General features: G+C 40.8%; 1 protein-coding gene across 2 annotated transcripts in view; it reads left to right on the forward strand.

Annotated features, from left to right (window-relative positions):
• Mthfd1 (methylenetetrahydrofolate dehydrogenase, cyclohydrolase and formyltetrahydrofolate synthetase 1) overlaps positions 1-13,691 on the forward strand; it is a 68,621-nt gene that overhangs the window by 33,216 nt on the left and 21,714 nt on the right. For both annotated transcript variants that reach the window (XM_015490063.2, XM_015490067.2), the window contains 8 exons: positions 5,393-5,520; positions 5,941-6,038; positions 6,224-6,397; positions 7,917-8,053; positions 9,574-9,620; positions 10,244-10,351; positions 10,468-10,542; positions 13,432-13,534. In XM_015490063.2, coding sequence (XP_015345549.1) covers positions 5,393-5,520; positions 5,941-6,038; positions 6,224-6,397; positions 7,917-8,053; positions 9,574-9,620; positions 10,244-10,351; positions 10,468-10,542; positions 13,432-13,534 — 870 coding nt within the window. The remainder of the gene's footprint in view (positions 1-5,392; positions 5,521-5,940; positions 6,039-6,223; positions 6,398-7,916; positions 8,054-9,573; positions 9,621-10,243; positions 10,352-10,467; positions 10,543-13,431; positions 13,535-13,691) is intronic.

Raw genomic sequence — 13,691 nt, forward strand, 5'->3', positions numbered from 1 at the left:
TCAGTTTGTTTTAACAAAGGTGATGGGTGGGTTTAAAATGTAGCGCAGTTAGTCCACTCTTACCCACAGTTTTGTTTTCCATGATTTCAGTTACCCATGTTCAACCTCATTCTGAAAATATTACATGGAAAGTTCCAGAATTAAGCAATTCATGAGTTTTACATTGTGTGCTGTTCTGAGTAATTTGGTGAGCCTCTTGTGCTGTCCCTTTTCATCCCACCTGGGATATGAGTCATCTCTTCCTTCTCCGTGTCCACATTGAATATACTACCTGCCTGTTAGTCACTTCGTAGCCATCTCAATTGTTAGATGAACTGTCATGGAGTAGAGTTGACGTTCAGCTCACCCTTACTTCACTTAATCACAACCACAAAATGCAAGAAGAGTGATGCTGGCGATTTGGGTATGCCAAAGAGAAGCTGTAGAGTGCTTCCTTTAAGTGAAGAGGTTAAAGTATAATCAGGTATTTTGAAAGAAAGTAAAACCACATTCACATAAGTTTTATTATAGTGTAATGTTGTAACTATTCTATTCCATTGTTGTTGTTAATCTCATGCTGTGTTTAATTTATAAATTAAGCTTTATCATAGATTTGGATATTTAGGAAAAAAATAGTATGTATAGGATTTGGTACTGTCCGTGGTTTCAGGCGAAAACTGGAGGTGGGGTTTTGAAACTATCCCGCACAGGTAAGGTGGATCTATTGTATAATTGTTGCAAAGTGCTGTGAGTGTCCAGAAGAGAGACACATTCTACCAAAAGTTCTCTGGAAGGGCTTTACAAAGTTGTTTGGGCTGAGGGTGTAGCTCAGTGGTGGAGAACTTGCCTAGCACATGTGGGGCCTTGGGTACCATCCTTGGCACTGCCAAATGAAAAAACAAAAAACAAATGTTCAACCTGGATTTTTTTTCTCAGAGGAGAGAAATTCAGCTTTTTAGTCACGTCCAAAACTCTATGTGGCTGGGCATGGTGGCCCAGTGACTTGGGAGGCTGAGGCAGGAGGTTCATAGGTTCAAAGCTAGCTTAACAACTTAGGGAGACCCTGTCTCAAAAAATAAAAAAAAAGGGCTGGGGATGTGGTTCAGTGGTTAAGCGCCCCTGGGTTCAATCTCTGGTACAAACAAAGCAAAACAAAACAAAAGCTGTATGTGGCCTCCTTATCCCCAGGTTATTCCTTATTATTTTGGCTAGTGATATCGTCATCCTTCCTTTTTACATATCTGAAACCTTTTCATTTCCCTTCCAATCATTCTCTTTGTTGGATTCATTTTTAAATGTTAGGTACCATTTTCCTCTCTCCCCTGTTTTCAGTGTCATCCCAAGAGTTGCCCTTTCAGCTGGGTAGCTGCTGTCATTTCTTGTTGGTCTGCCTATCTGCAGCTAATTCCCACGCAGATCCACCTGCTGACCAGGACCCTTATGCCTTTTGTCTTCCCTTGTCTCTTGCCAGACTCCTCACGTGAGTTTCAGCGACCTCTATAGTCCTTTTTCTTCTTTGCACTTAGTAAATACCTGGCGTAAGCTGTTGGAAGTGGACCACTTTGCCTTCCCTACTCGTTCCTTGTTTGTCCTTTGCAATTTCTGTGCTGCATCCTTAATGGAGTAGGCTGTTCAAACATAAAATTTTCAAAGAGCAATACAGTAATACCTGTATTGTTGCATACCTCATAGATTCAAGAAAGTAGAGATCTTGGGGCTAGGGTTGTGGCTCAGTGATAGAGTGCTTGCCTCACATGTGTGAAGCACTGGGTTCAATTCTCAGCACCACATATAAATAAATGAATAAAATAAAGGTCCATCAACACTAAAAAATATTAAAAAAGAAAATAGCAATCTCTAATTGAGTGCTTCCTTCTTTGCAGCAAGGGCTATGCCAGGGCTTGGACTACACAACCAAATAGGGCTTGGCTATGGCTGGCTGGTGGGCTTTCTTTCTTTCTCAGGGAATCAAAACCAGGGCCTTATATTTTTCTGCCACTGAGCCACATATTCAGTCTTGAACTTCACTTTATTTGGGGGGCGGGGGTGTTGGGGATGGAACCCAGGGCCTTGTGCATCCCAGGCAAGTGGAGTTCTACTACTCTACCACTGGAGCTACTTTGATCTTTTAGTTTTACTTGCAATCCTCCTGCCTCAGCCTCCTGAGTCACTCAGACCTCACTTCGAATTGCATAGTTCCTCTCTGTTTGTGATGTCTGTTCCTCCTTCCAGACTTTGTCCTATTTCCCCTTAGCCAGGAGTGGTCTCACCTTCTTTTGAAAATCCTTCCTTCCCTCCCCTCCCCTCCCCCAAAACTTGGTATTTCTTTTATTGTCTGTCTCATGTTTAGTGTCCTGTACGCTCCCTGCTAGGCTCCTCCCAGTCATCATCTCTGGGGAGTCTTCTCCGGCTTCCTGCCTTCTGACAGCTGGCACTCATATCTGTTGAATTGTTCAGGGAGTTATAGCAAGAATAATCTTTTTTTTTCCCTCCCTTCCCATCTCAAGTTTGAAATGTAGACACTGAGCTGCCAGGAGCATTAGTCACTGTCAAGTCCTCACTGTTTTTAACCTCCCTCCCACTCTCCCTACCTCGATTTTAAGACAGTAGCTCATAAATGATCACTCATTTTCTGGTAGTGTAATTATCTCATGGGTGATAAAGAAATTGCTCTCCTACAACTCCTCAATTTGAACACTTGCAGCATGACATTCAGGCTCACTGTCTTTCAGTCCTTGCATCTTCTGTATCCTAGTCCTGCTGTGGGCATTTTTTGGATTAGATGTGAGAGATGGAGAAGAAAAACCTGGGTGGGGATCTGGAATCTGGAAGATAGGACTGAAATGTTTGTTTACACATGAAACTTATCATCCTGTTCACATTGGTTCTTTGTGTATATGGTAACACATGAATAAAGTTAAAGCAATATCATCCTTTCTGTTCAGTGTTTTTGGTGATCCTGTGCATATAGGCAAATATATCGATAAGCCTGGATGTTATTGTGCCCAGGGATGGTAGAATCATTGCATTACAGACCAGTGGGTGGGCTGCAGGACCTAAAAACCATTCTTTGCAAATATTCATTTTAGAAGCAATATATTCTACAATTAGGTCACTTCTTGGTTCATATTTTATTTAAATTGTTTGTATGGGGCCTGGGGGTTTAACTCAGTAAAGCCTTGGTTCTCTGAGCCTTGGGTCAGTCCCCAGCACCAAAAAAATACAATTAAATCATTTGCATGACCTAGTCAAGGTTAACAGGAATAAATTACTTGACAAATTAAGAATGAATTAAGGTGAATTTATGTTTTTCAAAAAAGAATTTTTTTCTTTTATAGTTCTGGGATCGAGTCTAGGTCCTTGCACATGCAAACAAGGAATTTATTTATTTATTTATTAAGATTTACGTGCAGAGCAAAAAGTATTGGCCAGGGCAGTGTGTGAAAAGTTCTTCTTCCTTAACATACTACTAAAGATAATTTGAGAAGACCTAGATTAATAGTGTTTTATTTGAAAGGCATAGAAGAAGAGGTAATAGATTTCCCACCCTACCCTGATTCAGTCTCAGCTCATTCCGTATAATGTTTCCTGTACTGACAAATATTTATTTTTTAGTTGTAGTTAGACACAAATACCTTTATTTTATTGATTTATATGTGGTGCTGAGGATCGAACCCAGAGCCCCACACGTGTCAGGCAAGTGCTCTACCGCTGAGCCACAACCCCAGCCCCTCAGTTGAATTTTGTATATGCAACTTTCCAATGAAAGAGAAATTCTAGGGCCAGGGTTGATAATCCCAATGTTTATCTGCTACTGAAGCTGTATACTTAGGCTCAGAAGTGGTCACTTTTTCCCCTGAGCACATTGTTCAAAACTAAAATACAAAAACTAAGATGACTAATAAATAGAAATGAAAGGAGCATTTTAGGCTAATATCAGTGTTAGATTGTTGAAACCTATAACTGCATTTCCTTGGCATTTTGAAACGATTTCAGGGGTTATGAGGGGAAATGTTCTACCATAGTTTGCTGCTTCATAATCTTCTAGAAACCAGAAACTACTCCAAGGAGTTGTGTTCACCAGCTTCCTCTAGTACATATCTAGGTTGGGAAGAAGAACCTTAATGTTTAGAGAACACGTTTTTAGTTTCAAGGATGTGCACTTTCACTAGGCATGGTGGTACACACCTATAATTCTACCTCCTTGGGAGGCTGAGCCAGGAGGATTGCAAGTTTGAGGCCAGCCTCAACAAGTTGGTGAGGCTCTGTATCAAAAATATGTGTGTGGGGGGTGAAAGGGCTGGGGTTGTAGCTGAGTGATAGCGGCCACCTGGTTTAATCCCTAGTATCACTGCCACACACACACAAACAACACAGAGAATTTGCACTTTCTTGTTTGGTTCTCATCAAGCTTGTGAGATAGGTAGTGATGTTTCTTCTTTGCATCTTTGCACTTTCAAGGAACATGGGCACCGCAGAGTGGAGGACAAACAGTTAAAGGGTTTATCCTAGAGCATAGTTCTGGCTTTTTGGCCTCATCTGAAAGCTTCCTCTCTCAGCTGTGAAGATCTGCTGAAGGAGAAGTGGTGTGAGGCTAAGATTCTACCAGATCCTGCTTTGGCAGACTCATTGCTTCAAGGCCTAGGCCTGTGCCCCAGCCCCTCCCGGAAGTGCACCAAGCCAAGTGTAGGATGTTCTTTGTGTGAGTGAGCAATGATGCATCATTGGGTTTTGTTCTCTTGAACAGCTATTCTTTGCTGGTAAGATTTGTAGTTGTTCTTGTATCCATTTAAGGGAAGTGTAATTATATTCTTTGCCTTCAGCATACATTTAAGTAACTGCTCGTCTTTGGAATTGGATGTTGAATTGTTCCTCCAGCTCACGCATAGAGCTTACAAAACGCTGACAGTTGCTGTAGAAACGGTATCTGGCAGCTGTGACATAGTTGGAGTTTTTTGCACCCAAAAAAATTCCTTTGTAGGCCTTGGCAAATTAACATTTTGAAAGGTTCTCATTATATACTGGGTAGTTGGTTTTAAGAATAAAAAACAGTGTTTTATTTGCCACCTGAGGGACTACAAAAGGATTCTCCAGGTTCTGAAAAACTACTTAGTTGTCTTGTGAATTTTTGCTGGTAATATGATCTTCCTAGGAAATAGGAGACACCTGTCACCCTACAGTGGAGCTGGTGATGGAACCCGGGCCTCATGCATCCTAGGCAAGCATGCTGCCACCAAGCCACACTGCAACCCTATCCTGTGGCTTTTAATTAGACACTTGAGCCTCATGGGGTTATACACCCTAAAATTTGCCTTAGTTTTTGGAACAAACAGTCATAATTGGTCACTTAGCTTGGAGATAAACTTAGCTTTCAATTCTGAGACTCTGCTTTGATTTATTCCCACTCAACCAGATGATAAAAAACCCAATGGGAGGAAAGTTGTGGGTGATGTGGCATACAACGAGGCCAAGGAGCGTGCAAGCTTCATCACGCCTGTCCCTGGCGGCGTCGGGCCCATGACAGTGGCTATGCTGATGCAGGTATTGATGAGTGAAAGTTGCTGTGATTGTTCTGAAGAGTCAACACTGCTTTTCTCTCCCAAAAAAGAAATGGAAGAACGGAGAAATAGTATCAGTCACATTAACAGAAGAAATGGCATAATTCTTATTTCCTTTGGAATGTAATTCTCTCCAGAAACAGAAAAGCACAGACAGGCTGACTTGGCTCCATCTGTTTTGGTTTGCTTGCTCTTTATGACACATAGTAGCTGGTCTGGGGGGAGGCAAGCAGCCCCAGAGCATGTCAGGCACACGTGGACTCACCTAGAATCAAAGCACATTCCTAGGAGGATTATGAATCAGCTCATTTTGGGATTGAACTGGAGGGCCCTGATGTTTGGAACTGACACGGGGGTTAAAATAATCACCTCTTCTAAGTTTCATTTATGTCATTTTGCCTAGAGCACAGTAGAGAGTGCAAAGCGTTTCCTGGAGAAATTTAAGCCAGGGAAGTGGACACTTCAGTATAACACCCTTAACCTCAAGACACCTGTTCCAAGGTAAAAATGAAATTTTCCTGATCTCGAATGTTATGGATTGCTGGGCTCAAGCTGATGGATACCATGGGCACATGAATGCTCCCAAGAAAAGTACCATCAGTTGGGGTGGGGGTTGTAATGCCATTACCAGTTTAGGATTAAATTCACTGAATAAAGACTGATGCCTATCTTCTGTGTTTTTAAAGTGACATTGATATATCACGATCTTGCAAACCAAAACCCATTGGTATCCTGGCTCGGGAAATTGGCCTGCTTTCTGAAGAGGTTGAACTATATGGTGAAACAAAGGCCAAAGTCCTGCTCTCAGCACTGGAACGCCTGAAGCACCAGCCTGATGGGAAATACGTGGTGGTGACTGGGTACCGTGTTGCTTTGTGTTGCCCCTCGAGTCTTCAGAGCCATCTTGACTATTACCAGGGCTTGCATTTGCATGTGGCATGCATGTGTGGAGGTGCCTTTAATTTTGCCTTGGCGTTTTCACACACACCTGATCTTATTTGATCCTTATAGCAACCTCTTGAAGTAGGGAAGAGTAGAAGTCTTTCAGAGATGAGAAAATTAGTTTTCCATCTTGTAGAGAGAAGAGTATGATTTTTAAAATTAAACCCCTAATTCATTAATTCAATATATCTCCTGAGCAGTCCTTTTTTTTGGAAGTTCTCTGTCTTTTCAATTTATTTGTTGTTTTTAGATATACATGACAGTGGGGTATATTTTGATATATTACACATACATGGTGTGCAACCCATTATAATTTTCATCCCATTCTTGTGGTTGAACATGATGTGGAGTTACACTGGTCATGTATTCATATATGAGCTTAGGAAAGTTATGTCTGATTCATTCTACTGTCTTTCCTATTCCCATCCCCACTTCCTTCCCTTCATTCCCCTTTGTCTGATCCAATGAACTTCTATACATCCCCTCTCTACCTTCCCTTGTTATGGGTTAACATCCACATGTCAGAGAGAACATTCAACTTTTGGTTTTTGGGGACTGGCTTATTTCCATTCATCTGTTGAAGGGCACCTAAGTTGGTTACATACCTTGGCTATTGTGAACTGAGCTGCTATACACATTGATGTGGCTGCATCACTGTAGTGTGCTAATTTTAAGTTCTTTGAGTATTATAATCCGAGGTGTGGGATAACTGGGTCAAATAGTGGTTCCATGCCAAATTTTCTAAGGAATCTCCATACTGCTTTCCAGAGTGGTTACACCACGTTGCAGTCCCACCAGCAATGTAAGAGTGAAACTTTTCCCCACATCCTCACACTGAGCAGTCATTTTTTAATGCTGGGTGAAGTTATATTTGAAGCTAGTTTTTGTTGTTGTTGTTAACAGTACTGGGAGTTCAACATAGGGATGTGCTGCCACTGAGCTATATCCCAAGCCCTTTTTATCTTGAGACAGGGTCTCTCTAAGTTGCTGATGCTGGTCTCGAAATTGGTGATCCTCCTACCTTAGCCTCCCAAATTGCTGGGATTATAGGCATGTGCCACCATGCTAGCTAGGTTTATTTTTTCAATTCCAAGGATGTAACCCAAGACCTTGTACATGCTAGGCAAGTGCTCTACCTGAGCCACATTTCCAGCCCCAAAGGAAGAAATTAAAGAAAGTAAAATTATAGCATCTGTCTATAAGATCAAGTGTCAAGAATATTTGCTTCTTACAATTAGAGCTTTTCTTTCTTTTTCTTTCTTTTTTTTTTTTATAGCTTTTTGGAAATTACAGCTAAGAATTTTAGAAAAGATCACTTTCAGGGCTTTTGTCCTTATTTAGATTTAGAGTCATTCTCTAGTGTCTGTTAGGTCTGACTTAGTGAAAGATAAGTAATTCTATGAATGAATCTTTTCCTCTTTTGCTTTAATCTTGAAGAATCACTCCAACACCCCTGGGAGAAGGAAAAAGCACAACCACGATCGGTCTGGTGCAGGCCCTTGGCGCCCATCTTTATCAGAATGTGTTTGCGTGTGTGCGACAGCCTTCCCAAGGGCCCACCTTTGGAATAAAAGGTACTTATGGGGCAAGGCCAAGGTGGCCAGAGGGCACCTACCTCTCCTTCACTCCTCTCGGACCCACTTGACTCCTGAATGTGTCTGAGGTCTTCACCTCATTTAGACACTAGGAACACTTGGTGTTCAAGTCCTCCAAAGAAGTGCATTTAGTGAAGGCTCTCCTTGGATCACCCCAGCTCCTGTCGCTATTGGACATTGCACAGGGATTCTTTGGGATTGGTAATATGTAGCTGGAGGTGCTTTTATTTGACCCTAATAGTCTACCGTCTCAGTAACAATAAAATTATCCTAGCTATTGATTCATGCTGACAAGTCTGAGACAGACAGACTCTAGAGATGTCTTGTTGGAAATAAGAAAAGCCTACTTTTACTGAATGCTTTTTTGTCAGCTATTGTGCATAGCATATTATTTCTATGCATATTATTTCATTTTATAGTTCTACATGACATAGTGTTATCACCATTTTATAATAGCAGCAACAGAATTTTAGCAATAACTTGGTCAGAGGCGCCGTTATTAAGGACCAGAGCAGCTTCCCATGTATATTTCAAGCTCTAAACTACCTTTAACAGATGCTTCTTCTGATTGGATGAGAACATGACATTAGTAATCATCTTTCAGAGTTTGATTGCTGCAATAGTGTAGACCTGCTCTTCTAATTAAAATTATTTTACTAATTATAATAGGTTCAAGTCACCTTTCTCATTTGCTTGGTGACAGGGTATCCATTCTTCTTGTTTCAGTAATTACTGCAAATGTCGACACCAGGCACACCTCTGCCCTTCTACCTGTTTTATGAATGTGTTTTGACTTAGTTCTGCTTTCAAGCTTGTCTTAACAGTCCCCTTTCCACTTTGCAAGGAGCCTTTCTCCTTGTTCTATTTAGTGAACCCACTATTCTCATTTTCCTTTTATTGCCTCATTGCATGGTCTCTGCCTCACAAAAATAAAATCTATACTCCAAGTTGACATTTATCTCACTAATGATGTGGTAACCTGGATGTTTTTGACTGGCCTTGTGTTAATAATCCAAATGGGCCAGCATAACTCTAGCAGTTAAGCTGTTTTCTAATATATGTCTACTTCAGGAAGGATTAGAGTCTCTGTGTTAGGTGTGAATACTTTAGAAATTCCTATTTTGAAAGCCAGAGTAGCTTTATGAGAGGAGGAAATTAAACAGGCTTGCCTTTATGTAACTGTCAGCTGAGTCTTTTAATGTGTTAGGAATCACAGGGAACCTATTTCTAAAGATAATGACTAGGTATATATGTATGTGTTCGTGATTTTATCATTTAGACTCAGATTTCAATTGAGAGACTATTCAGCATGAACATGATCAAGTATTTTACTGTGGTAAAAGAAAATTAGAAAATACTTGATCAAATCTGTCCAAATGATTATTGAAAATAAACAAATAATATGCTTAGTTACAAAATCCTTTTTTTTTTTTTTTTTTGGATTCCAAGTCATGGAGAAGCGTTTTTAACACGAGCCCCCAACCTTTACTCTCCCCTAGGTGGCGCTGCAGGAGGTGGCTACTCCCAGGTCATTCCTATGGAAGAGGTAAGGTAATCTGGGATTTGGCTGAATCAGACCCTTTTTTATATCTTTATACCTCCAGAGATTAAAGGGTTTTTTTCCTAAAAAATAGCACTGTTAGTGGACAAATGACTTGTTTCCCAGTAGAAGCAATGCAAATGGAAGACTCGTCTTAATTCATAAACTTGTGACATTTTGGTTCCAAAGTCTGGCTTTCAGTTCATAAGCAAGTGATCAAATGGAGCATGATTTTGAGAAGCACCAGGACACAGTGAATTCAGGCTACTAACAACAGGAATGGGAACAGGAGAGGAAATGCAGTTGGTACTGCCTCAGTGTGCTTCTTCTTGCTCTTTGGTTAAGGGATCTGAGTATGTCCTCAGCAGTCTGTGTTACTGTTGGTTCCAATGGTGTTTCATTTATGATCTCTGTGCTGTTAAGAGAAAATTGTACTGTGTGTGGGAGGAGTTACTCTTGAAGACAGCCAGTCACTCATTTTCTAGGAGCTCCCGCCATTGGGCGTTCTCCACTAACTGCTGACCTTGGTATTCCCCTGACGTTAAAATGGAGGTTGACTGGTTGCAGTAGAATGAAAGCTGGAAAGACAGAGCAGCTTGGAGACCAATGTGGCTTCTATTCTGTTGTAGTTTAATCTCCACCTCACTGGTGACATCCATGCCATCACCGCAGCTAATAACCTCGTCGCTGCGGCCATCGATGCTCGGATATTCCATGAGCTGACCCAGACAGACAAGGTAGGGTGCCAGGGGCTTTTGAAAGGGCTGAAGCACCCAGATTAATGTTGGCCCTTTGGGTAGCAAGGCAAAGGGGTTCCTCTGACCTAAAAGCCCTTTCCCTCCTTTTCTTTAAGGCTCTCTTTAATCGTTTGGTACCGTCGGTAAATGGAGTAAGAAAATTCTCTGACATTCAAATTCGAAGGTTACGGGTAAGTTTTTCCCCTCTTTGTGATATTGTCTAAAATTTGGTGATAAGGATATAAAACTCTCCTTAAAATATCTTATTTTGTGTCAAGTTACGTCAACAATCATAGTCCTGTCGTCATGATGTGGGTGGCAAGGATTGGTGGTCGAGGTTATTTCTCATTTATTTATAAATTATAAATAGTTAGTCCTGGAACAAAGAGAGCACTGACAACCTGCCCTCAGCTAAGAAGAAAACTGATGCTCCCTTTCTAGCATGGAAAAGAGTCAAGATGCCATTGCAGTAACATTGTAGTTTGATTCCCTGCCTTTCCCAGCCTTGGGACCTTAAAGCAAAATTGTTATAAAACTTGCCTTGCAGTTTACTTATCTGTACTTGCCTTGTTGCCCTGCATAGATAGAGGACTACCAAATAGTTAAAGGAGTAGTTACTTTGAAATATTATTAGAAATTATAACAAATATATAGTTAATAAGCATATACTATACCACACTTCTAGGTTTTTTTTCCCAAAAGAAATGAAAACTTGTGTTCACACAAAAACCTGTGTATGAGTGTCTTTAGTGGCTCCATTAATAATCTCCAAAACCTGAGAATATTCTGTCTTTCAAAGGATGAATAGATAAACAAACTGTGGTACATCTATACAATAAAAAGAAATGAATTATTGGTACACACAACAACTTGGGTGAATCACAATAAGAAGAAATGAGTTATTGGTATACACAACAACTTGGGTGAATCTTAAAGACATTGTGCCGAGTGAAAGAAGCCAGTCTTAAAGGAATATGTGTGGTTCCATTTACATGACATTCTCAGTAAGACAAACTGTAGTGATGGAGGACACATCAGTAGTGCCAAGAGTCATGAGACAAGGCAGGGTGTGACCATGAAAGGACTGTAAAGTTAAAAAATGAATTCATGTTGGGCGTGATGACACACTCCTGCAATCCCCGCTGTTCAGGAGGCTGAGGCAGGAGGATTGAAAATCAAGGGCAAGCTCAGCAACTTAGTGAGCCCCCATCTCAAAATAAAAAGCAAAAAAGGACTGGGGATGTGACTCAGAGTTAAAGCTCCTCTGGGTTCAATCCCCAGTACCAAAAATTAAAAATAAATAAGTAAACTCATGTATTCTTTTATTGAAGAAGTAAGGAAGATAAATTTTATATATATGCTCTTTAGATAACATGGTACATATAAGCATTTAATACATTTTGGGTGCTTATTACCAACAACACTTCTACTCACTTTACTTTTAATTCTTGGCTTCTTTATATTTTGATGCTGCAAGAATAGTCCACAGAGCTCTCCTGTACCAGATGCCTTAATTGTTCACATGTTGCTGTACTTGCTTTACAACTCTGTCACTATTAATACATGTGCATTTTTTGGTGGACCATTGAGAACAACCAACCATGACGCAGTCTCGCATTCAATAGCTTATTTTGCTTTTGTACCCCACCCTGCAGTGCTGTCCATCAGGTAGCTCAGCTGTTACTCCACTCATAATCAGTCGACTTCTGATTTTACCTTTGCTAATAGAAATTTCTATCAGAGGTGAGGAGGGGAAAGGCTCTTAAGCCAAGAGACATGCAGAAGGTGACAGTACCTCTTGCAGGGATAGAACTAGGCCTAGGCCTCTTGTCCCTCTGTCCTGGCATTCTGTGTTGTATAGTCTGCCCTGGGCGCTTGCTGAAGAGTAGATTGTCAACAGCAGATTCTGAACAGGATGACCAAGGGTTTTGCTGGCTTTAGTGAGCAATGTCATGTTCTAGGTTTTGTGGGGCTCTCTGACAAGCCAATGAGTGGCCAGCTCTGCAAACAATCTGAGGTTTCAAAGCAGGTCCTCATAACACAAGAAAGAAACTGCGAGGCAGAGCAGATCTTGCTGGGGCCCACTCTGAACTACCATGAATTGGAAGATGTGACCTGTGTAGACACTGTTGGGAGGAGAAAAATAAAAACCCTTTTTGTGTCTTTGGGAACGATGAGAAGTTAACAAAAGTACAACACTACATTAAAAGTATGTAAAAGTTATGTTGATTTTTTATTGATATTCATTTCTGTCCTTTCTGAAATTTTATTTACTTATTTGGTACTGGTGATAGAATTCAAGTTCTTACATATGCTAGGTAAGCACTCTACCACTAAGCTGCCTCCTCATCCCCTAAAATTTCCATTTGAATTGGGCTTCTTGGTTGTCTGATTAAAAATCTTTGTCACAGTGATAGAGCATATGCTTGGTATGCATGAGTCCTTGGGTTCAATCCATAACATGAAAAAAAAGAAAAGGCAGCTCTCAGTGGTGCAATGGGGGAGGCTGAGAAAGGAGGATTGCAAAGTTTGATGCTAGCCTCAGCAGATTAGCAAGGCCCTTTGTCCCAAAATAAAGAAGGCTGGGGATGTAGCTCAGTGGTAAAGGATATCTGGCTAAAATCCCCAGTATCAAAAAAAAAAAAAAAAATGCTTGGAGTAGATTTCACTGGTAGAGCATTTGCCTAGATGCATGAGACCCTGGGGTCTGAACTCCAGCACCAAAAGAAGAAAAGAAAGAAAGATACAAAAAATCTTTGTATATTGCTTTTCTTTCCTTTCAGTATATTTGGGCTTGGTGAATCAGGAAGTGTCTTACAACACTTCTTGGTCTATGCTTTTTCAGAGCTAAGTTGAGGGAAATGCCTCTAGTACTCAGTCATAGGGACCAACCTGTCAATATTTGTGCATGTGTAAGGAAGAAATAACCTCTAGGTGTAGCCTCAGGCATCATCATATTCTCTTCTAAATTTAAGATGATTTGCTTTTCCTACAAGGGGACCCAATCTCAAGAAAAGGATTCATTTTTTTTTAATTATGATGTTTGTTTTGTCTTATGTTTCAATTTTCTACCTCTTCAGAGACTAGGCATTGAAAAGACTGACCCTGCCACACTAACAGATGAAGAGATAAACAGATTTGCAAGACTGGATATTGATCCGGAAACCATAACTTGGCAAAGAGGTACTAAAGCCCAAGGTGTTTGGTTATACTGCTCGCCCCATGCCCTCCAGGAGAGTTGTGAAAATGTGAAGTCCAGAAGCTCCTGGGTTGGTATTTTCATGGTTAAGGCATGACCAAGATGGTGACATTATTTTTCTTGCCACCCCCTCTTATCAGC

This window comes from Marmota marmota, unplaced genomic scaffold (assembly GCF_001458135.2).
Source record: "Marmota marmota marmota unplaced genomic scaffold, marMar, whole genome shotgun sequence".
Taxonomy (NCBI): Eukaryota; Metazoa; Chordata; class Mammalia; order Rodentia; family Sciuridae; genus Marmota; species Marmota marmota.